General features: G+C 45.5%; 1 protein-coding gene across 1 annotated transcript; it reads left to right on the top strand.

Moving 5' to 3' along the window:
• Window positions 1–2,000: 2,000 nt before the first annotated feature.
• LOC309603621 (E3 ubiquitin-protein ligase RBBP6-like) lies at window positions 2,001–24,561 on the top strand (the record flags this gene model as incomplete). The annotated part of the gene is made up of 18 exons (XM_082338418.1): window positions 2,001–2,166; window positions 4,681–4,780; window positions 6,464–6,502; window positions 7,167–7,203; window positions 8,653–8,697; window positions 11,068–11,156; window positions 11,275–11,371; window positions 12,150–12,289; window positions 13,203–13,375; window positions 14,719–14,822; window positions 15,271–15,536; window positions 17,277–17,373; window positions 17,454–17,532; window positions 17,626–17,683; window positions 18,788–19,153; window positions 19,379–19,480; window positions 20,180–21,910; window positions 22,998–24,561. 18 exons carry the CDS (start codon window positions 2,001–2,003, stop codon window positions 24,559–24,561), a joined length of 5,253 nt encoding a protein of 1,750 aa, XP_082194544.1.
• Window positions 24,562–25,213: the final 652 nt, after the last annotated feature.

Here is a 25,213-nt window from a genome sequence, read left to right on the forward strand (position 1 = left end):
GATGTGGTATACAACAAGGTTTTGGAAGGATTTGTGGAGTGATACCAATTCCCTTTAGGCCTAGGAACAGATCTATGGAACATTCCAGGCATAAGCCTCCCCTTTTTGTCCGTATGGTCATAAGATCTGAATTGTCCATGTCCCTCCATTCTATGAATTTTACGGCTTATTGGCATTCCCAGTTCCCAGCCCCTACAGAGTGAGTAAGCTTGTCCATAGGTTTGCTCTCCAAGCATACCCAGGGGTCTCCTTTCAGACCGGTGACAAACCCTTCTTGGCGGAAGGGTGCTGTGCTTCCTTTCTTCAGTGAAAATTCGTAACGTAGGGGCCTGTCCTTGTACCACTGAGAATTCAATGGGACGGGTACCCAGGAGAGTAGATTTGTGGTAGAGGATAGGCTTTTAGTGCCTATCCAACAGTCGGGCTTATTTGCCTCTGCTGCTGTCGTTTGGAGTGTGGCGATGGCCCAATTATGGAATGAATGCGTATAATCTATATTCCACCCCAGGCTTATAAGCAAGGCTACCATATTAAAGCCTAGGCTTCCAAATCACTGGTGACAGGAAAAACAAAGAGACACAAGTAGCAAAACTAAGCATCCCTTGGCTATAGAGGACAGCACTGAAATCAAAAGGGTTTCCTGACTCCAGAAACCCAAAAGGCATTTAGAGATCTAAACCAAGCCGTCGTGGAAGCTCCCTCGTTAGCCCCACCAGACTATAACAGGTCTTTTATATTATATTTACGTGAAGAGAAAGGAATAGCCAGTTGGGCCAGAACCGTCTGCAAGCTGTAGCATATTAGTCAGCAGAACGAGACCTGGTAAGGCAAGGCATGATGTCATGCGCTAGGGCTGTTGCAGCAGCAGCGGCGAGGACTGAGAAAGCAAGAAATATTGTCCTGGGGCAGCTCCTATCGCTCATGGTTCCTTCTTTGCTTTTTAGTCCTCCTCCCCAGAGGTCAGGCAACCGTGGACGTGCCACAGTGGGGAAGTACCTTGGTTGATGGCAAGAAATAGAAATGGTCGTGGGCTTCTTTGACTGAACTTCCCATAAATGCACCCAAATACCCTCCGACACCCTGAGATGTCCCCTCCCTTCGCTGGCCCTGCGGCGCGGGCAGCCGAGCGCCAGCCGGCAAAGGCCGCTGCATCTCCCCCCAGCTGTCTTGCCCTGGCTGGCTGCTGACAGGAGGGGACAGCGGGTGGTGACAGCCTGGGGGTGACAGGAGGGACACCGCAGGCCCAGGGGGCGACAGGACACCGCAGGCCCAGGGCTGTTGGGAGAGGCACCACAGGCCAGGGGCTGGCGGGAGGTGACGCTGGGTGGTGAAGGCCCAGGGGGTGACAGGGGGACACCGCAGGCCCAAAGCGGGGCAGGACAGCGGGCGGCGACAGGCCGGGAGGACAGCAGGGACACCAGCGGCCACGTGAGGCGCGGGGCCGTGGGTGCGGTGTGCCGTTGTGCGTGCGCCATTATGTGTGCGCGGTGACACGCTGACGGCAGCCCCTGCGGTTGTTGGCCGGGAAACCCCTCGGCGGAATGCTGGGGCAGGGGCACCCGAGTTGCCATAGTGAGCGGTTGGGCCGAGGTGCGCTGCGTGCAGAGAGGGAGCGGAGGCTGAGCCGGGGCCGTGGGGGCCTCTCCCCGTCGTCCACTCGCCCGCTTGGACTGCGAGGAGGAGCGGGCGGGAGCCGCCGCCGCAGCCCAGCTCCATCGCTGAGGGCTGTGGGCAGGGGCGTTGCAGGGGCGAGGGCCGGGGCCTTGCAGCACCGCCGGGATGGAGTCCACCACTCGGCCTCCATCAGCCGAGTCTGCCTGAGGCCAGGGGGCCTGGCCGTGGTGGAGCGCTGTGGCCTCTGAGCGGCCTTGAGCCCAGCCCGTGCTGCTTGCCTGGCCCCCTCCGTGGGCCCTTCCCCGAGCTGCCGCAGGCCCTGTCCTGGCGCGGAGGCTGCGACGCCGTCTGCTGCGGTAGACATCGTCGCGGAGCAGGCACCGACCATGTCGTGCATCCACTATAAGTTCTTTTCCAAGCTGAACTACGATACAGTCACCTTCAATGGGCTCCACATCTCCCTGTGCGACCTGAAGCGCCAGATCATGGGCCGCGAGAAGCTGAAGGCGGCCAACTGTGACCTGCAGATCTCCAACGCCCAGACCCAAGAAGGTGGGTGGGGGTGGTGGGCACGGGGTGGGACGCGATAACGGGATTCGGCCACAGTCGGTAGCTGTGACTTGTGCTGGGGGCCCGACAGAGCTGTTGTTTTGTCGTCGCTGTCCTGACAGCTACCTTCAGGGCTGTGTTTTAGACACGTTTTTTAGCTTTAGTCCTTTCCGATTAAAAAAAAAAAAAAAAAATTAACTTTTTAGTCTACGTGGTTTGACTTCACCTTTAACAAAATTTCCTCACCAAAATGCATTCAATTAATTGAGGCAAAGGAAAAATAAATGTATGAAAGCCAACTGGCCCCAGGTCCCTTCCCACAACGAGCTCAGCAATGTCCTCTGCTGTATGCAAACACTCTTCCACAAATTCTCTGACTGCTGGCTGAGCCAGTAGGAGCCTTCAAGCATCAAATACCAATATGGGCCATGATGAGTGTCCTACACAAATAAAGCCTTTACTTCACCAAGCTATTGTCACTCCTCAGGTGATCCATTTAAATGTGGACTGATTGACTTGGAAGGTGAATTCATTTTTATAGCAGTCTGTCATTAGATGGCTGGAGCTCTCTTCAGTGTGCACTTCACAAGCGGATTGAAAACAAGCACGTACCTGTCTCTCTCCAGATACATGCACGGATAGTCGCTTCAGAAGGCAGATGTCAATGCTTCTCCTCTAACGGTCAATGAATTGTCACAAGATACTAAAAGAGGTCTTATTCCTCTTTCTGCGTCGTACACCCGTTGTGCGTGTTCAAATTGACCGCTGCAGGCTTGCATGATTTGTGAATCAAAGCATTGGTTGCTGTCCTCATATATACAGTCTCTTTCTAGGAGAGGTGCTGCCGCTTGCAATCTTCTGCAGAACCCCCACAGTCCTCAGTTGGGCACAGGCGTAGCAAACCCCTGCCTTTTTGTGGAGCCACTGTTGCTTATCACGTATCTCTGAAATCAAAATCCGGTGGTTTGTGATCTGGAGCAGGAAGAATATTCTGCACGGCTTCGTTCAGCAGCTCAAAACCTTGAAGCTTGGGGCTTCGAGAAGTGCAGCTGGCATGAGCTCCCCGTTCTTTGTCTGGGCCTCAGTACTGTCGGAGCTCCTGCTCCATCAAAACGTCCCAGGGCAGGCCTTTCTTGACAGGGGGCTGCGCAATGGTTAGATTTTCCTTTTGCGAAGAGCTCTAGGGGTTGGTTTCAGGATATGGGCCTTCTGGAAAAGCTTCTGGTTTTGTCAATGGTAGTCCTTTCTAGGACTAAGACACTGAAAAATGGAGCGTAAATTGTGAAATATTCCTATTTTGTATGTGATCACTGAGCAAAACCACCCTGACAGAGCTTGGCTGGGTATGCAGCATCTTTGGGTTTCAGACCGTGGTTCTGATCTGGTCTGCGAAGGTAAGGGCTTTTGATATTGAAAACTGTAGGCAGATTACAGGGAATGGCTGCTGAGAGTGCTTTAACATATTTAGTCATATCCAGCTTGTGGAAGTGCAATATCAAAACCATTCTCATGGAGAGATCTTTGCATTTTAAGCTGTCTCAGTCCAAGTGTCTCAGGCAGGTGGTTTTTTGTTGGGGCCTTGTGTAAAGGTCAGGCGGCTTTCCTCCTCTCCAGCAGACTGACATGGTGTGAGCCAAGGCAGAGCATGGGTAGCTTCAGGCACACGCTGTTTTCGAGAGGCTTTCCGAGGCTGCCTTCCTAAGGAATTTCCTTTGAGTCTCTCTGCTCTGCAAAAAGTGAATGGAAAGTATTCACGTTCCTTTGGTTCATTCAAACGAGATGAGCAGCTGAAGAGGGGAGATACCGCGTTGGAGCCCATTCTGCCCTGCTTGTGAAAGCAAGCTCAAAACCCGCCCAACATTTCTGTGATCCAAATTCTAGAACTGCCAGCCCCGTTTCCATTTCAGTGTAACGAGCAGCTGAGAAGTGTGGCTGTTGATGGATGAAGCTCCAAGAAACAGGCAGCGAGGGCAGGCTCTCTTCCGTGTTCTGTCCGTCCTGAGCACCAGCAGCGTAGCTGAAGCGTTTTTAGTGAACGGCTACTGAAGCAATGGCGCAGAGTTTCCAGGCTTTAACGCAGTGCCTGTTTTGCTGCAGGGCAAGCTGGTCAGGCTTCAGAATCTGGTTTATGCAGGTGAGACTTTGCTGCTGTTTGTTTTTCTTCAAAGACCTCCTGGGTTTGGAGCCCAACAGCAGCAAAAGCCACTTCAGCTAGGTCAGGAAAGAACCTCATGCATTAGCAGAGCCTCCTTTAGTGACCCTTGGGACCATTTTGCTGTTGGCATTCCAACTATTTTAAAAAAAAGAACAAGATGGTGCTGCTTGTGTTTGATTATCAGACCTGAAGATTTCTTGAACTGTACTGTTAGTGTGTTGAGATGATAAAAGCGCGATGTTACACATCAAATTTTGCTTTGACATCTGTGAGGGGGTTCTCTGAAGTGCTGTGTAATTAGCTATTAATATACATTCTTGGGAAGTGACTAATGTTTTTGTCTGTATTTATGTTGTTTGCAGAATACACCGATGATAACGCCCTCATTCCTAAGAACTCCTCGGTCATCGTTCGAAGAATCCCTGTTGCAGGAGTTAAAGCTGCCAGCAAACCATACGTGATGTAAGTATCCGTAAAGCATTGCATTCTTTGTTGGGGGTTTCAGTGTGTTAACTTTTTTATTGCTCGTAGTTTACAGAGGCATTCCGATTGGATCTTTCTTGTGAAAGCTGCTGTTAGTTTTTGTTGTAATGGGGTAAATTTTAATCTATCTGTCCCAAAGCAGACTTACCTTTTCAGACCTGCTGGGCCATGGGGTTTAACCTCCAACGGTGGTAACTTTTAAGATGGTTTCATTGGGTTTGTTCTTGGGGTTGATTCTTCTGAGAGCCAAGTTGTGGATCCTGTTTCCTCTACATGGAGAGACTCCTTATTCTATGTGTTTGCTTTGATGGCTTTTATAGTACAGACAGATAGGCATTGTAGTGTAAACTTGTAATTTGTTCCCATCTCCGAAGAGTCTGCTTCTCAGGGTTTGACTCTTCCTTGCATTTGGGGGAGGAGGGGGGAGGGATATGGCAGCTCTTCTTACCCCCCAAATCTGGGGCTTTTGCACGCTAGCTCTAGAGGACAGACCAAGGGTTGCCAGCTGGCGAACCATGCAAACAAGAAGTTCCATTCAGAAGTGATTCTTAGTAGTTTCCTAAAGACAATGTCCGTTTCAGGCAAGAGAAAAACAACAATATCCTAAAGTATATTGCCTTTTGTGCGAGTACGATGAAGGAATGGATAATCCTTTCCAAACTTGAAACTCAGTAAGCCGTTTAGCACGGTACCAAATGTTACTAGTTATCCTTCTAAGTCTGTTTTTACCCTAAGGTGATACCGGTGCCCCAGGTTTTAGTTCTGTATTCCTAAGATTTACGGAGGACAGAGAACCGGGCATATTGATTAAAATGACAGCCCTTCGAATGCAATCCCGACTACAGGATTATTGCTGTCATTTATGTATTCATGCAGTCCAGTTCTATATTAGCTCCACTGGCATTGTTTGGAGGGTCCTCTTTGCCAGCCTACTTAAAGATACGCCTCTCCACCACAATTAGTTGCTATTATTAGCTTGGGGTTCTGCCACGTCTTTCTAATGTTGGTTCTCAGTAAATAAACTGATGAGTTACAGCGTGTCTTGAACCAACAGTACAGGAGCATCCTGGGACCCAGGAAGCCTTTGCAAGCAAAAACCCCTGAATTTATGTGGCTCTGCATGTAAACTTTGGGCGTATTACTGCCGTGGTTGTTACAGTGCTTTCAGGCGCTGCCTGGTAATTCTGGACGCCACAGCGTTGTGCTTATAAACACGGCCTTGTGTTGGGGGTTAATTTCAACGCGTATGCTTAGCGCCGTCTTGTCAATGCATCCTCCGTTTCGGGTTGGATGGCACCCTCTCCTGGTATTGTAATGCTGCCCTGAAAGGAGAGGAGAGATGCTGCTAGCATCAAAGACCAAATAAATGCCTGCATGTGGGGATGAGGAAAGAATGGCCCTCTCTATTTGTACCTAAATTCCACTGCAGCCTTTGAATTGCCTCTGCTCATGGCACACTTTGGAGGACGTATGAATTGTTTGCTAACGCTATCAGCGGTTGCATGTCTGATCCATGATGAGTAGCATGCAGGGACAGATCAATGAGTGTGTGGAATCTCAGCGAGTTTTCAAATGTAATAAATATTTCCTAAACTATTGTAACATTTTCAAGATTATCTTAATGCAAATTCTGGCAATCAAGACCTTTTTCTTTTGTCGCAGGACTCCTAAGTCGCACAAAGCCCCAGGAACTGCTTTCAGGTGACCTTTCTATTACTATTTTGAGTCAATATAGCATACGTAACACATTTAATATTTTGGCACTTTCATAGCTAAATATGGCAGATATCTGAGCACAGGGCTTGGGCTTCCACAAAGAAACCCTGTTCTAAAGACTCTGCTGCTGACGGTTTTGGTATTTCTTTGTCCGACGGCTGATTTTTTTAACGTAAGTGCACTTGCACTTCAAAGTGTCTAGACTGTCCCTGTTCTTTCTTAGAAACTGAAGTGCTGTATCTGGTGCCTATTTGTAACGCTGGGGGCACCCAGATTGGCTAAAGTGACCTTCGTGTTTTGATGGCTGATTATGGAAGAACACAGACCTGTAGTACAGACTTTGTATTTTTGATACTTCCATAGCAGAGACAAAATACCTGAGGGCTTGCTCTTGCACTGCTGTGTTCTATAGCTGTAAGCCTTAGAGTAATTTGTGACAAAGTAGAAACGTGATTTGGGGATTTTTTTTTAGTTGCACTGCATGTACCAAGGGAGAACAGTTTGTGTATATGAATAAATTTCCACATGTACGAGACTATCAGGACATAATGTTTTGATATTCAGGTTTTATAACCGGTTTTCACTACTTTACGTTGGGTACAAGTGCTTTATTTGAAGTTCTGATCACCTTTATTTCTTCTTCTAGAAGAAGTCGAACTGAGCCAGCGAGTGGCACATCAAGAGCAGTATGTAAAACACAATCTCACGCTTTTTTCTACACACTGCCCTTAATTCTAAACAATGCAGTTTTGTAGTAGTTTTCCAAACATGAACTTAATATCTTTTCCAGTACAACATAGCATATGTTGTAAATACAATGTCTTTGATTGGGCATAGTAAAAACTGAGTAATGCCATTATTTGCACAGCTCTGATGTGAACGTTGGTATTTGTGCCCAGTAATGCGTTGTATTTCGTACTGAGTCTGCTAGAACATTTCCTGAATGACTTTGTGTTGTACAGAGGACGCGTGATCGGTTTTAGATCATGTAGGTTCAGGGTTTGCACAGCTGAACGTGGTGCCGTGTTCTCCATCTGGCTGCCTAGAGCTGGCAAGATGTATGTTTGTACAGCTTGTCGTGTGCTTTTTGTTTCTTTCGGGAATAAAGCACTGGAAAGCTTGCCAATTGTTGTTGAAGAGTAAAGCAGCAAAATTGAAATGAGTTAAGAGTTTTTTTAAAAAGCATGCACAAAAGCTTACACTTTGAATATTTCTTCATTGTCTTGTCTTATGTTAGCTATCATTCTCCACTTCCACATTGGCGCTCTTGCCCTAATGTTACTACGCCCAAAGCAGGAAAGTGGATCCTTTTTGACTTCGATTACTGTTTCAGTAACAGCAAGGATCTCTAGTTGGTGTTTGTCCTTCGAGGCTGCAGAAATGCAGAGAGTCATGGCCGTTGTTTTAGCACCGTCAGGCACAACTGTGATCCTTCCTGGCTGAATTTTTAGTTTGGCCAAGCTCTCGGTCACCTTTATTTCAATAATTTGAGCAGTTTATTTTTGTCTAGACAAAGTGGTGGTTACTTGTATGGCTGATGTTTTGGATTGGTGTTCTTATTTGGGTTTGGTGGGGGACGGTGAATATTCTTAAACTGGTGGACAGGAGGGGCAGAGTTCATGTTTCAGGGCATATACGCCCGTGCTTTATTTTGACGGGCAACTGTACTGTGTCCATAAACCCAAACCGTGTGCATTTCTAAACGACGAGACGTTAACTGCTTAATTTACAAACTACACTGAAAAGAAGTCTCCTGTCGTGATGCTTCCTTCTCAAACAAACTCAAGTATTTTTTTAAGTCCTTTTGAGCTGACAATTGACAGCTTCCTTACCCTTTCAGATTTTAAGCAGTTGTGAACATTGGACAGGGGTCCTTCTCTGAGATATTCTGGAGCAGCGAGTTGATCGCAAGCGCGTTTGGTTCTTTTAGTTTCTTCTCATGAACCACATAGGCACTCTTAAGCTGTCATAGGCTTGGACTTTGTTTTGAGCAGATACAGATTGCACTAGGTTAGAAATGCCTCTTTGAGTGACACTCAGAGGACATAGCGCAGGCTCTCAGGCTACAGCAGAGGTTAACTATTGCTGTGTTTTGATTGTAGAACTTGAATCTGTGTTTCATTTTTTGTGAACAGATTGATGACTCTTCCGCATCTATTTCTCTGGGCCAGCTTGCTAAGGTATGTACGTATTCTTGTCAAATACTTAAAAAAACTGTGTTAGCTTCATATTTTTCAGTCCTATACCGTGATCTGCAGCTGGATGACTGTTGTAATGTGAACACAACTTTAATTTAATTCTTAGCAATGTAAAGTTTTTATTTTAACTTTAAAACGTGTGTATATTTTGGTACTATCCTGTAAAGAGGAGCTGCCCGTTTGGGAAGATCGAAGGGGAGTACCTTCTCAGCCTCAACATAATGTTGCAGTATTACTCATCTGCAAGACACAAAGCAGCAGCACTTCGGAAGCCGTTTACCGTTTTTCCTATGTTTTGTTAATTTTGCGTTGGAAACTAACACACTTTTTACAGAAGAATTTAATTGGCTGTAAGTTATGGCCATTTCAAGGGGGTTTGCAACAGCCAAAATAGAAGCGCTTCTGGAACACGGACAATTGCATGGCTATTTTTGAATTTCTAGTCCTTATAGTTCTAGATGCATTCTGTGGATGCTGCACAATTTCATCAGTTGTAGCGTATCTACAGTGGACACCACGATCTAATTTGTTTGAATGCAGACTGTGTAAATTGTGTCAGTGTACCTAACTGTCGAGAGGAACATGCCGATGCGCATGTGTGGCATATTAGCAGATGTGCCCTTCTGAAACGGTTGTAACGCCCTGTTTTGCTATGGAGCTGCTTGCTGGTTTTGCTCAGCCAGGTGTCACTTTGTCGGGGAAAGCACTAGTGATGGCCCTTTGTGAACAGGCGTAGTGCTAGCCAATTGAATTCCTAGTCTGCAAAGTTACAAAGATTAGAGAAGGCAGGGCTTAATGCAGAGGAGCTGGTTCTTTCTTCTGAAAATAAAGGCTGGAGTTCATTGCCGAGAAAGAGAAATCTCTCCCCACGGGTAACTTCTTCCCTCTCTTCCTGCAGAAATTAAATTGTGTACACTGGGGGGAAGGAAACATAAATTTGTTTGGAAGGCAGCCACCAAAAGAAATTGGTCTCCATTGGTGCTGTCTCTGAACGTGTCCTTAGTTCTGTAAACTCCTGTGAAGTTTTACTCTGAAATGTGAAAACCTGTCCAAGTAGGGCACACATTGAAGCTTTTGAGAAAATTTAAGTATTTCAGAAAAATACAGGAACATAGCATAAAGCAGCTCAAAACTGTTACTTGCTCTGACCTCTTCAGTGCAGACTGGCTTAGCATGGAGGCAATGTGTTAGCAGGTTTCTGTTTTATTATTCCCATGTATGAAATGCTATGTTTGAATTTTGGTCTGTTCCTAGTAAGGTTTTGTGGGTTTTGGGTGTGTTTTGTGAACCGTTTGGGTTCAAACAAACGAGTCAAGTATCTGTAAAGTTTTCTATAAACATTAATGATTTCATAGATGTCGATCTGCATTATGTGACTGTGGAGAAAAAGCTGTGTATATGAAACAACCATTTAAGAGAATGTTGAACCTGGCTGGTTGCTTTTGGGAGTGAATGCATCTAAAAACAAAAGCAGGAGTGGTTGACCTGCATGATCAGTGCCTGAAGGTCCAGATCATTTACAGTCACTCCCTCAGGCCCTGCTTGTATCTGGGCTGGTGTGTAATAAAAACATTGGAACAAACACGACTTAAAAAAAAATCAGCTACCTTCAGTAATTCTGGATAAGGTTTCTATTACGATTTGTATGTTAAAAGGACACAGTCAACTGGAAAAACCGGCAGGTTTTGCTTGCTGCAGTTAAATCGCTGAATATGAAGAGGGTAGCGGGGGGGAACGTGCAGCTGGGACTGCCTACAGCACATCGTGGTCAAATTTCCACTGACAAGAATCTTTTGTCTTGCTGAGGGATTATCAAAAGCTTGATTCCTTTTAATGCTTCTGTGTCTGAAGCTGAATTTCAGCCAGCAAGACCCACTTCCCCGACTCTTGTGTGTCCTTTTACTGCTGCGAAATGTAAATAATGGTACTTGCCTGCATCTTTCTCAATTAAACGTCCAGTGGCTATCTTCTGCTTCAAATAGTCTGGGGCTTAAAAATCCGTTTAAAAGTGCTGGATAGTATGATTTTTCCTACACAGAGCTTCAGTCCACTTGGAAGCACATTGGATTGGTTACAGGAGTCTTTGTGTGAGGTACAAAGAGAGCCCAAGGTTTGGAGTGCCCAAGAAGGCTCTTTTCAAGTAGGTTCCCAGGCCCATAAACCCCCTGCCGTGGCCTAAGGACTCCCCAGAGCATCTTCAGCACGGCTCTGTTTTCTGTCAGCGGCTGTTTTCATGCAGCCTCAGCCCGCGCTGTGCTGCTCTTTGCAGGATCGGGGGAGTGGTGGTGTCTTTGGCCGTGTGGGCTGAAATGTGTTTCTAATGTGTGTGTCAAATAATTGCCTGTTGAACAGACTGCCAATCTGGCTGAGGCCAATGCCTCTGAAGAAGATAAAATCAAGGCTATGATGACACAGTCCTGCCATGAGTATCATCCAATCAAGTAAGTGTTGATAACGTCCAATCTGTTCTTTGAAGATGATGGAAAAATCGTAGAGATGTTTGTTTTAACAAGAGAGACGCACGCATAGCTTTTTCTTTTTTTCCCCAAAACCTTTTAGTTACACGAAGAAACCCTTGGGTCTGCTTCCACCATCATATACCTGCTTCCGTTGCGGACAACCTGGCCACTATATAAAGAACTGCCCAACAAATGGGGTAAGGTTGAGGGGGACTTCTGGTGTTACTTGGGGGTTCATTTTATTACCTTGGCAGTTACCTAACAGCTACATGACTGCTCATCTTCGGAATTGTTTCTCTGGGGGTGAAGCCCTTCAAAATTCAAGGGAAAGCTGGAGTTGTAAATGTAAACTTTTATTTTTTCCAGGTCATAGACATTCAATATGTCCATAGATCGTTCTCTGTGAACTTTCATGCATATTTTTAGATATTCCAATATCATTGGAAATGTTTCTGGTTTTAACTCTTTTTAACAACAGTTCACAGTTTTTAGTATTTCGTATAAACCCAAGCTCCTTTCTGTTGACCCCACCCGCTGAATATTTGCCTGTTTTAATGACACAAGCCTCTGGGTGAGTATGCATGCCATTTACCATTGTATATGCGTGAGGTATGAACTGAACCTTCATATACAGTTCCTCAGTGCCTGGTTCAGAGCACTGAACTGAGCTCACCCTGGGAATTGCGCTTTGGAGGAGGAGCGGGTTGGTGTCTCTTCTGAGCGGAGGGCAGGCTAAGGGATATTTCACCCTTAAGGAACCTGAAGTTAAGCCCAAGAGTGTCGACGGCGTTCAAAACACTGCTCAAGCCTTGGAACACCCTGGCTATATTAATTTAGGAAAATAAGTATTTTAGTTAAGCAACCCTTCTGTTAAGGAAAAGGAGAGGATTAAAGGCTTTTTCTGCTTAGAATAATCATGGACATGTCATTTTAAGTGTGGGTCTTAAGATGAGCTATGTTTGCCTTTCTTAACAGGGCAAAAATGTTGAGTCTGTTCCCAGAATTAAAAGGAGCACGGGAATTCCACGGAGTTTCCTGATAGAGGTGAAAGATCCCAATACAAAGGGTGCTATGCTAACCAGCACTGGGAAGTATGCCATACCAGCTATTAATGCGTAAGTAGGGAATTCATTGGACCGACCCAAAAGCGAATGAGAGAAACTGTGCGTAAATGTCTGAGTGGCCAGGCGACCAAATCGGCCAGCCTCTGTAATTGCAGGGGAGGAAGCATTGTCGTTGTATCTGAACCTTAAAATCTGTGATACTTTCTAAGATTAAAATAGGGTGGCCCTACTGCTCATGGCCCTGGAAGCTGGTTAAACTAGTGCTGTGCTAAGAATCTGTATTTCTGCAAAATATTTCAGTAGTGTTGACAGTGGGAGTTGTTCTCTCTGAAAGCTCGTTTTGCTGCTGGTTTATGTTTCAAAGGCTTCTTGCAAAATGTAACCCATCGCCGTTGGACTGAGATTTCCTCCCCCTCTGACTTTTATCCAAGCTCACGTGTGAAACAGGCTGAAGTTTCCCTGTTGCTCTGAACTCAGAAAATCCAGCCGTGGGCTGACAAGAGGGGCTGTTACGAAATGCACTTGGTAGCACTTCTGCTTTTCTGTCGTGGATCTCCTTTTGTAGAAGCTGGAACATAGACTGCCCTTATTTATAAAATGGAATTACTCGGAGACTCACTTCATCCTGAGCCTGCAATTTACCTTTACCCCCTGGCAAAGGAGAGGTGGGATTCCTTGCACCCGATTTCTAGCTGTCAAAACATTATTGTTGTAGTCGGAGCCAATTTCTTAGTTGATCCAATGAATGGGAGAGTTCTGCAGAAGGAAAATTGTTCCCCCCTCCCTCTTCTGGTCTTGTGGCTATAGAAAAGCAGTTTAAACGAGATGCCTACGTCTTCAAAGGCTAGTGTGGAGCGAGGAGAATTCCATCTCTTGTCTTCCTTTGATAAAATCCTACGCTTGGAAAAGTTTTCCTTTCCTCGTCTTTCACTTTTTTCTTTTTCCTTCCCCCCCCCGCCTCCAGGGAAGCTTATGCCAGAGGCAAGAAGGAAAAGCCACCCTTTTTACCCGAGGAGCCGTCCTCCCCCTCCTCCTCCCATGATCCCGTTCCAGAGGAGCTGCTGTGTCTCCTTTGTAAAGATACAATGACTGATGCCGTGGTTATTCCCTGCTGTAGAAACAGTTACTGTGACGAATGTAAGTGTTACTCCCAGGTTTGTTAAATCCCAACATCAAATTGATCTTCTGAAAGCAGACATAGGAGATAACGGCATTACTTTGTCACCAGTTCGATTTAAGACTGAAGTATGGCCTGACTAGGAAAGGACTCTCCTTGTAGAAAGGAAAAAAAAAGGCAGAAAGCTTTTTCCCCTTTTTATGTATCTCATTAAATCTCTTTACACGCGTGTCGTGGTTTAACTCCAGCCGGCAACTAAGCACCACCCAGCTGCTCGCTCGCTCCCCCGCAGTGGGATGGGGAGAGAATCGGAAGGGTAAAAGCGAGAAAGCTGGTGGGTTGAGATAAAGACAGTTTAACAGGTGAAGCAAAAGCCGCGCGCACAAGCAAAGCAACACAAGGAATTCATTCCCTCCTTCCCATGGGCAGGGAGGAGTTCAGCCATCCCCAGGACAGCAGGGCTCCATCACGCGTAACCGTTACCTGGGAAGACAAACGCCATCACTCCCAGCATCCCCCCCTTCCTTCTTCTTCCCCCAGCTCTATATGCTGCGCATGACGCCATACGGTGTGGGATAGCCCTTGGCTCAGCTGGGGTCAGCTGTCCCGGCTGTGTCTCCTTCACACTTCTTCTGCCCCCCCGGCCTCCTTGCTGGTGGGGCGGTGTGAGAAGCAGAAAAGGCCTTGACTCTGTGGAAGCACCGCTCAGCCATAAGGAAACCATCCCCGTGTTACCAACCCTGTTTCCAGCACAAATCCAAACCATAGCCCCCCACTAGCTACTATGAAGAAAATTAACTCTGTCCCCGCCCAGACCAGCACAATACGGAAGGACGAGTATGAGAAGAGTGCGTAATTGTGCAGGAGATTCCAGAATTAGATAGTGACTGCATTTATTTGTCCACAGCCCTTTCTCTCATACAAAATTATATAGCCAGCTCTGGTGATTTGGTGTGGTCTGCAACAAACGGATAGTCAGGCATTTAATCCGCCGCCTTCTCCACCGGAGGGTTGGTTAAAACCTTCAGAACTCAAACCTCCTAATGTGTTGAAATGTGTTTTCTTCATTAACCTTGAGGTTAGTGACTTCTCACTGTACTAGCCAGCGGAAAGAAGATCAGTCGGAACATCAAGGCACAGCCTCCTGTACATCTTCAGGTGTTGCATGAGTGCAGTATCAAACCGTATAGTTATTTGCTGCAGACTGGAAATTTTTTACACTGTTGAACATTGATCGCTCCATGCTCTCAATTCAAGACCATATTCACCCATTAACCACACACTTGTGTTTAGAATTGATTAGACCCCAAAAATACTCCTTAGTTTGGCTAAAAGCTGTTTTGATGATTCTGATGATTCACAGGTATTAGAACAGCGTTACTGGACTCTGAGGAACACAGATGCCCAACATGCCATCAAACAGACGTTTCTCCTGACGCTTTAGTCGCCAACAAGTCCCTACGCCAGGTAACACGATGACTTTCACGTAAACTGTTGGTAAGGAAAAGTCTATTTTTCAAAAGCTGAAAGGGAAGAAGATATTCATTTACCTCTCCTTAAGCAAGGCTAAATGGAGTAAGGCTCAATTTACTTTTCAAATACGTTATCTGTTGTTACAGAAGCTTACAACTCTTTAGAGACAATCTGGCAAATTCAGGTCACCCTTTTGTTTAACAGGCTTGTCTCACTTTCAAATTCAGTGCCAACGCTGGAGTACTTTAAATACGGCTGCTCTGAGTTGCAAGTCATGAATATCAGTGTTCAGTGTGATGTATCCATACATCTGTATGTTGATTCATTTTAGGACTGATAGCATTTACAGGAATACACAAGGAGTTTTACTCCGTGCAGGCTTTTCTTCGTCTGTCTACTGAAGTTTCGTATTAACTTTTTGTAAATGCTTTCCTGCCTCTAGGCTGTGAACAACTTCAGAAATGGGACTGGCTACGCAAAAGGGCTCCATAAGCAGGTTCAGCAGCAACAGCAGCAGCAGCCGCCACCGCCACCGCCTCCACCACCACTCCTGAGGCAAACAACAGCCCGCAACCTGCAGCCTCTGCTCTGGCCAACAATTTCCAGCCAGCGGGATCCGCTCATGAGTCCACTGGCTTCTCTGGCTTCTCCTTCTGTTGCTGCTCTGTCATCGTTGGCCCCTGCTGAAAAGCCAGGTGGACCTTTTCGGTAAGGAAATCTGTAGATCAACACGAATATAAAAGGCACCAAGGTGCTGAAGTTAGATTGTTTCTCCTGAGCTTCTCAGCTAGCGATTTCTATAGCATTAGTGACAGTTCCAGAGAACTGTGGCCGTTCTGGGTTTGGGTTTTACTTTGAATGAGGACACTTGAATAATTTGGAAGCGTGCCTCATGCAAGAATTTTCTCCAAAGTATTTTGGTTTGCTTCTCTTACAAGTCATTCAGTACGCGTTGACCCTGAAAGAGGAACTTTTTTCCCCCAGGAGCCCTTTGAGTTTAAGCGGCTAGCAATTCCTAAAGTAAGCATTTGGTTATGTCAGAGCTTCTGGAGTGCATTCATTTCTCTTTAGTACTGAGGAAATAATCGTTTCCTGAAAAGCAAAAAAGCCCAATGAGAGGTAAAACTGACCAGGTGTTTCACATCACTTTTTTCTACAGTATTTCTATCATCAGTATTATAAGTCAGAGTCATTCTCAGTAATGCCGTGTAGTCAGCACCGCACGCAGATTTGGATAATAAACATTGAAACACTGTAAATTTGAAGTCTTTACAAACATTTACCAACAAAGTCCTAGTAGGCAACCCAGTGAAGCGGTAGGAAAATACATGGAAAATCTGTACTGTTGTTGAGGGCTTCTGTCCTTTCACTTTTATGCCTGGAATGCAAAGAGCCACTCTGTCCAGAAGACTGTCAGGCGCAGCTGTACCGTTGACTACAAAGGTCACAAGTCAAAAGAACCTCTAAGGCAGCCACTGAGCCAGCACATAAACGTTTCCCAAGAGAATTTCAGTTCTTGCATCTTCCACAACTGAGAGTCAGTGTCTGGGCTATACGTACTCCAATCCTTTTATGTGCAGCCAGCTTACTAAAATATTTTTCCGGTGAGCCCTGGCAGCCAAGAGGGCAAACTGCATCCTGGGATGCATCAAAGGCAGGGGAAGCAGCCAGTGAAAAGAGGTCATTATCCTGCTGTATTCAGCGTTGCTGCGGCCTCCCCTTGAACACGGTGTGCAGTTCTGGGCCCCACAACTGAAGAAGGAGGTGAAGGTCCTTGAGTGCGTCGAGAGGAGGGCAACAGAGCTGGTGAAAGGGCTGGGAGGAATGTCCTCTGAGGAGCGGCTGAGGACTCTGCCTTTGTCCAGTTTGGAGAAGAGGAGGCGGAGGGGCCACCTCATTGCTCTCTGCAGCTTCCTGCGGAGGGGACGTGGAGAGGGAGGTGCTGATCTCTTCTCGGTGGGATGCAGTGATAGGACGTGTGGGAATGGTTCCAAGCTGCGCCAGGGGAGGCTTAGACTGGACATGAGGAAGCATTTCTTTACCGAGAGGTTGTTCAAACCCTGGAACGGGCTTCCTGGAGAGGTGGTCGATGCCCCAAGCCTGTCAGTGTTGGAGAGGGATTTGGACAATGCACTTAATCCCATGCTTTAACTTGGTCAGCCCTGAATTGGTCAGGCGGTCAGAGCAGATGATCGTTGTGGGTCCCTTCCAACTGAAATAGTCTAGTCTATTCTGTTCTATTTCTCCTTAAATGCCACTAGTCCAAACAGACTTCTCGTCAGTGCTTCATTTGGAATCGGCCAACTTCCCATTTGTACATCTGGAGAAGATTATTTTTTCATTTTTTTCCCCATTTACTATAGTCAGCCTTTTCTCACTTGGGACTTTGTATTTCAAGTAGCACTTCAAAACACTGTTTGAATAATAAAAATTTGGGTTCTTTTGTAGTGATGCCGGTACTGTTCTACCTCCTGCTGCGCTGGTGAGTGCTGCTGGGCTTTCTAAATCTTCCTTTCAGTCAATCGGCAGTTTGGTGGAAGAGAAGGTAAATTTTATTTCAACATATGCAGTGCTGCTTGTATTTTAGCAGAGCTTCTTTTCCAACTGTTTGCGTTTATTCACAAGGGCTGTCGGGTTCCTGTAGTAAGACAACCAGCGTTACCAAGTCTTCTGGGCCCCCAAGGACACTCAATACACACAACTGGTAAGCAACTATAACTTGAGAAGTTCTTTTCAAAACTTATCTTCAGATCAACTGAATGGGATTTTTTTCTTTTTCCTCTCTCCACGCCAAAAGGTCATCCCAGGAGAGCCAGCGCAGTTCGCTCAGCAGCTGGCAGACCAGGCTGGGAGCTGTAAGTATGCTACAGAAATTCAATATATTCCTACTTGTAACCCGTTAAACGAGACCATAACACGTAGCTTATACAGCAAATAATAATTTAGTAGCTTAAAGCTGATTTAGAATGAAATAAGTGTGCACAGATAGTTGTGGAGAATACAAGTGGTAATTCGTTTTTAAATGGCTTCATTTGAATTGGCTGGAAACCATAATTACATATAAAATTGAAATATCATTAAAGGGTGAGGTGGAAAGCCACCCTTCTGATCACTGGCTGAATAGGGCTGGAGAAATTGATTTCCCCATAGAAATCAGCCTCCAACGTTCTTTTTTACCAACTTAGTTGATACTGAGTGAGCAAAGCATTGGATAGTCAACGCTGTGTTGTGTTATTTTATAAAAATTTTGAATGTCTTCAATTCAGTCCTCTCAAATAGCCAAGCTGCTTTCTCTCAGTTGGAGAGAGAGAGAGGAGTCTGTTTTCTCTATTATTGCAGTGTCAAGTTAGTCCTTCCTTTTGGTACATATTTGTTATAGATAGATTGTAAGGGGGCATTGTGTTCATACTATGCTAAAGATAAATAAAAACAAACCCCAGGATCCATCCCACAGATTGTCTAAAATCTCAAATTCAGTAAGCGAGAAAATAACAATTTGGGGACAAAAGCAGGCCAAACACATCCTCATGAGGCAACAACATAGGAGGCTTATGTGGAAGAAGTTAAAAGAAGTTTGAGAGAAGATGAGTTAATATTTGTGCAGTGCTTTGAAGATCAGAAGTGTGAAGTATTGACCATATCAAGGAGTGGCAGAGGAGCGGTGGGCACTTGGCCCAGGGGAGATGGGAGTCTCTTTTAAGCACGGGCAGCCTCCATCCACAGGCGCAAAGCTGAGTATAAGGAGAGAAGACTGAGGGAACCGCTGGGGCTGGGGATGTGGAAGGCGAGTCTGAGGATCAAGAAATGAGGGCAGTCTCAAATGAACAGACAGCAGGGAGAGAAATGCTTAAGTTGAGAACAAGAAGTGCTCGCCACCGTGCTCCCGCTTCCTTCGCCTTCCTCTTTAAAATTGGGGCAGAGTGTAACAAACAGTGACACATGTTTTTGGGTTTCTTTAGAAGTTCAAATCGAGGACGCCCGCCTAGCGAACGTACCCAAAGGACTCAGGCCCCAGCACTGCCACCATCAATCGCCATCTTTGTGCCTGTGCCTCCACCTCCCTTGCATCCTCCACCACCCCATGCCCTTCCTCTCCCACCGCGGGTACCACCGCCCCAGTTGCCTCCTCAGTTTCCCCCTGGTCAGCCTCCAGCTGCTGGGTGCACTGCCCCCCCTCCAGGATATCCCCCCGCTCCTGCCAACAGGTCGCCAGCTTGGGTACCAGCAGCAGGACCAACGGCTCCTTCAAATACCATCCCAACGACACAAGCACCTCCTTTACCTAGGGAGGAGTTTTACAGAGAACAACAGAGACCTAAAGAGGAGTAAGTATTTGGCTCCATGCAAAAGTAAACCCAGACAAATGTCATTCTAAAGCTTTCCCTGAAACTTCTAGGCATTCTAAACTGGCTTTGCTTAACTAGGATGTTCACCTTTTGCATTTGCATGCAGTAGACATTTTCTCCTATCGGCCAGGGTTTCTTTCTTGATGTCTTTTTGTAAGAAAGGTCAAACTATCCTTGTAAGAAAGGTCAAACTTCTTTTAACAGGGAGAAGAAAAAGTCCAAATGTGATGAGCTTACAAAGGATTTTGGTAAAGAACTGATGGAATATAAAAAGATTCAAAAGGAGCGTAGGCGTTTGTTTTCCAGGTAACTGCTTTACACGTCCGTAATGGAGAAGCGGGTTGTCTAGAAGAATCAGGAGGAGTTCGCCTCCACCTCTCCATCGTCAGATGGATTGGATGAGTCAAGGGATCAGCAGCGACAGGAGTAAATAGTCCTGGGTGTAAGATTGCAGTACAAGTCTTTTGCATCCTGTACAAATTGCCAAACCAGTAGTGAAGATGAAGAGACTAAGCTGGCATTTTAAAATGGAGCTTTGCCGTCTTCAGGCTAAATCGTGTTTTCTTGGTGTTTGATACTGCACTCTAGCCATTAAGACTTGCACTTTTTGCATCTTACTGCAACAAAAATGATTTGCACTGCAGGTAGTTGTTGAGTAGTGAAAAATGTGTGCGTTCATGTACCAGTAGAGGCCAGTATACCCCGCCTTAGATCAATCAATAGCTGTGGTAGTTAATGTCATAGAAGTGGGTGGAAATAGGCTTCCCCTTCCTGTATGTTGGTACACTAACAATGCAGCAGCTGTTCTGTCTCGTAAGCAGAAACTTTTACATACGATCAAGTTCTTCAGTTTGCAGTAGCAGTATATCAGCAGCTGAAAGAAGCTTTGGCATTAGCCTGTGGAGAGGAAAAGAAACCCAAACCAAATTTGGGAGGAAAAAAAACTGGGGAGAGCGACTGTTTTGAGTTAACTTCACTTTTTTTGTGTTTTGTGTTTTTTTTAAGGTCCAAGTCTCCCTATAGTGCTTCATCTTACTCGAGAAGTTCATGCACCTACTCCAAGTCAAGATCAGGTTCTTCCCGCTCTCGCTCCTACTCTCGATCCTTTAGTCGTTCCCATTCTCGTTCCTGCTCACGATCCCCACGGTATTCAAGAAGAGGCAAAAGGAAGAGTCATAAATATCGTTCTAGGTCAAGGTCACGGGGTTATCACCATTCAAGGCTAAGAAGATACCGTTCACGATCAAGGTCTCCAGTGTTTAGAGGCCACTCTCCCACTACACGGACCGTACCTCGAGGGGAAGGAGGAAGGGAGTATTTTAACAGATACAGAGAAGTTCCTCCACATGATATGAAAGCTTGCTATGGCAGATCTGTTGACTTGAGAGATCCATTTGAAAAGGAAAGATACAGAGAATGGGAAAGGAACTCTAGAGAATGGTATGAAAAGTTTCACAAGAGCTTTGCTGTTGGCCCTCAACCTCCACCTCCAGTAAACAGGGGCAACTTTTCTCCAGATAGGTTTGGTCCGCCTGGGACCAGACGAGAGAATTTGCCACAGGCTTGGGGACGTAGGGAGGATTATCCTGGTGGGCAGAGCCACAGAAATCGTAATGCAGCTGGAAATTACCCTGAAAAACCTTCTGGAAGAGAGCGCCATGACATCCGAGATGCTACAAAATGCAAAGAGAAGGAGGGGGAACATCCACTGGGGGATGGCAAAGGAAATAAAGATAAAAACCCCCAGAAGAGAAGAAAAGGGGATGAGAATGAAGGCTTTCCCAAAGCTGAGTTGTTAGAAGGTGCGAGGAAAGCCAAAGAGCCAGTTCCAGCAGCAGATGTTAAAAAGGACTTTCTGTTCATGCTCCCAAGAAGAGACGATGCCACCCCTGTGAGAGATGAGCCTATGGAAGCAGATTCTCTTGCTTTCAAACCAGTATCTGCAAAGGCGAAAAAAGAGGAGAAGCCAAAAGCAAAAATTGACAAGACAAAGCGGAAAGCAGAAGCGGCTGTTCTGCCTAAGAACGACAGCATAATAAAACCAGCTAAAGCTTCCCAAGAGGAGGTGGACACCAATTGTGAAGAATCTCCTCGAATGGAACCTGCTGTGAAAAAAGTGAAGGAGGAGTTGCCAAAGACAGACAGTGTTAAAACCTCTTCCTCTCAAAAGGCTGAGAAGGCTCTTGGTTCCCCACGGAAAGCTCACCCCAAAGTTACAAAAGATCACCCAGAAACCAGAGCAGCCAACGAGGAAACGGCAAAGAAAGACCATCGAAAAGAAACCAAGTCGGAGAAGCCCTCCAACAAAGAGGGCAAGTCAAAAACACCTGCTGAAAAAAGCAACCCCTCTGATGCAAAACCTGAACAAAGAAAACGAAAAGTAGATGAAAAGGTTGCTGAAGAACATGAAGCGACTTCCCTAAAGGCCTCTAAACCAGAAGCTGCTGACTCGAAAAGACCACCAAAGGGGAAGACTGAGCCTGATGGTGAAAAAGGAGAGCAAACTCCAGAAGAGGATAAACCTGCTTTTCTTAACAACCCCGCCAAAAAGATTAAACTGAACCAAGAAACTGGCAAAAAGGTTGTGAGTGGAGAAAATGTGCTACCTGCAAAAGAACCTGGTGAGAAAGCTGAGCCGAACAGCAGCAAAGTTAAGCAAGAAAAAGCAAAGGGAAAAGTAAGAAGCAAAGGAACGGCAGCTGATGGATCTAGTGCAACTCTGGTACATTGCACCAGGTACCTCATCTTTTCTTTTCCTATTCTTTCTTTCCTCCCTCCCCCCTGCAAACAAATGTAAAAGTCTGTATGGTGACTAATGAAAGGAACAGCTAAATCTGTGCTAAATGAGTGAATAATCTGTGATCTTTCCTGTTAAGCTGTACTTGGGTCAGAATCAAATTTTGTGAAAGAAAACAAGCAGTCTGTACTGCCCAGACAGCTCATAAGGTTAATTCATTGATGACGTCTTTCACCCTTACTTCTGGGACTTTTTTCCCCCCTTCTTATTCATTATATGTTGACTCTCTGAGGAGTCCCCTCGAGGTCTTCCTTCAGATCCAGCTTACTGCTAAAGGCAAGGATAACAGACATGTCTCTACCATGCAATATGTTGCCTTTGAAAAATTGCAAGGTGCTGTAATGATCTACTTTTGTCAGGGTGAGATGAAACGATACCTTGCAGAAATAGCAGCTTGGTTGCCAATATCTTGTACTGATTTGAGCTTTGAGCACAGTGCCGTGTTGACACAGCTACACTGCTTCCAGCTCAGTGCCAACTTCTTTGAAAGAGTGAATCTAGTGTGAAGCTGTTATTACGTACATTTCAGCATCTAAAGAAGCAGGACAGCGCAAACTCAAACCATTTAAGACGTCACTGGAGACTTAAGATAGTGTCTTGATATTCTAAACAGTTTTTAAAACGTACATTTTTTCTGAAGAAGAACACTGGGACATGAGAATAAAACTGTGGTTGTGTATACCTCTCCCTCATTGCTTGCTTAGATGTCGAAACAAGAATGTATAGCTAATTTATCTACCATTGGTAGAAGCAGGACATGAAGGAATTACCAGGTCAGACAGTCCCCAATCTGATAATCTCGTGTCTTTGTTAATTAAATGTAGAGTAGGAAGGTACTAAATTAATTGATTGCTCGTAGTCTTAGCTAGTGGACTCATCCTTTCTCTCGTCTGTTCCCTTAATTGAACATCTTTTGAAAAAATATGCAAGATTTAGAATGGAAACACAAGCCGTTTTCTAAACTGTTACAAAAGATGGCGGTGCGTATATCTCACCCATGATTAATGTCAGCTTTTTCCCTCTTAGCACTAGTTCTACTGGAGGAAGCCCCATTAGAAAGACTGAAGAAAAGCCAGACACAAAACAAACTGTCATTAAGACCATGGAGGAGTATAATAATGATATCACAGCCCCTGAGAAAGACATCCTTATTATGATCCAGGTCCCTCAGTCAAAGTGGGAGAAGGATGACTTTGAGTCTGAAGAGGAAGACATTCAATCTACCCAGGTGCCCGCAACCGTAGGAAAACCTGCTAATGTTATACAAAATGCGAGTGCTAAGCCACCAAACCCTGTAAAACAGAGTGAGAAAGAGACGAAGCCTTTGAAGGAAAGACAGAAAACTACAAAAGAGGTGAGTTATGAAAGCTCCCAGCATGACGCAAAAAGTTCAAAAAGTTCAATGTCAAATGAAAAAGGAAAAACCAAAGACCGGGATCATTCTTTGTCAGACAAAGACACCTCTGAGAAGAGAAAGAGCAGTGTTCAGCAAGAAGACGACCCCTCAGAACGTGCAACCGAGCAAGGAGATGGACAAAGTATTTCCCAATCTTCCAAAGACCGCAGATTTTCAGAGAAGCCTGATACTGGCCATGGATCCGCTGCTAAAGACTTTACTCCTAAGCAAGACAAAAATTCTGACCGTGATGGCAACAGAGATTATTCGAGTTCCAAGCGTAGAGATGAAAAGAGTGAATTAGCAAGGGGAAGAGAGTCCCCTTCTCAAAACAGAGAATCTACGTCAGTCCAGGAGAGTAAGCCGAGAGACGAACGAGCAGAGCTGTCCGAAAAGTGCACTGGAGACGCCAACAGGGGCAGCTGCAGCCCTCCGCCTGAGCAGCAGCAGTCTGATCACAAAGCTGCTCACGATTCCAAGCGCACATTGGAGGAACCCAAACCTCTAGATATAAACGCAGGAGAAGAGAAAGAGAAGCACGTACCAGAAGTAAAGAGCAATGAAGAGAAAGAGCCAGGTGGTAATAAAGCACCTTGGAGAGAGGAATCGCCAGATGTAAAACATGAGAAAGAGAACGTGACTGGACAAAACAATAAAAGTGTTGCCCAGCCTAAGCCTCAGGTAAGCAGCTCCTCGCCGCTCTCTTCTGATCGAACGCGAGACACTGATGAGGCTGCATTTGTACCAGACTGCAATGAAAGTGAGAGTAAGGTATCTGCAAAAGGTGAGGAAGCGGCAGGGAAAACTCATGACGACCCAAAGGAAAAGGCTGTTGATAAGGTGAAAGAGGATACAGCAGCACCTGCTGCAGGTGACCGGCCTGAAGCAAGGCGAAGTCAAAGGCAAAGCAGTCCCAGTGTTAGGCGCAGCCGTAGCCAAAGCCCTTCTGAGAGTCAGACTGGAGGCCACAGGAGCAGTGCCAGCTCAGGAGAGAGGCAAGACAGCAAGAAAAAGAACAAGAAAAAAAAGAAGAAGAAGGACAAGAAGCAGAAGAAACAGAAGAAGCAGAAGAAACACATTGGAAATGAAACGGAATTGGAAAAGAGCCACAAACACAAGCACAAGAAGAACAAATGGAAGAAGAGCAAAGACAAGGAGCAAGATGACCAAAAAGTGAAATCTGTCCCTACATAGAATGACAGATAATGAAAAAAGACTTAAATCCCAAGTCATCTGTATTAAACTTTGTTAAAATGTGAACGAGTTCAAGCATTGCAAATGATGCCATGAAAGACCCTGCGTTGCACTTAAAAAATTGCCGCTGGATTGTTTGATTTTTACATCGGAGCTTTAAAAAGCGAACATTTTGTACAGAATTGTGAGTTGTGACCACGCAACATGAAAGGCGTTGCTGGGGCCTCTTATTTTTAACCACCGTTAATTAGTCTGGCTGGAGTTTTCTGTCCTGAAAATTTTCACAGTTGAATTTTCTTTTAATTGCCTGGCAGAAGCAGCTGGTATCAGTTATAAAATAGCAGCAGAATGATTTGCAGAATACATTGCAGCCTTGTTATGTCACTTCTTGATTACAATAAAATGTTTTCAGTAAACTACCCGGTGTGATGAGCTTTTCAGTGATAGCTGAACATCAGCAGAGCAAAGCCTAGTGACAGAAAAAAGCCACCAGTAAAAGCTTGCTGGTAGCTGACATGTATGAAAAATAACGTCCACGGGTTTAATTTTGCAAAGAGCGGTAGGACTTTCAGTCTTCTGAACGGATGCCATGTGGGGAGGCGCTGCCGAGAGGTAAGCCAGCAAAGGGGAAAAGAATGGGAAGGTATTTACA

This window comes from Platalea leucorodia (genome assembly GCF_965183815.1).
Source record: "Platalea leucorodia genome assembly, contig: HAP1_HAP1_SCAFFOLD_150, whole genome shotgun sequence".
Taxonomy (NCBI): domain Eukaryota; kingdom Metazoa; phylum Chordata; class Aves; order Pelecaniformes; family Threskiornithidae; genus Platalea; species Platalea leucorodia.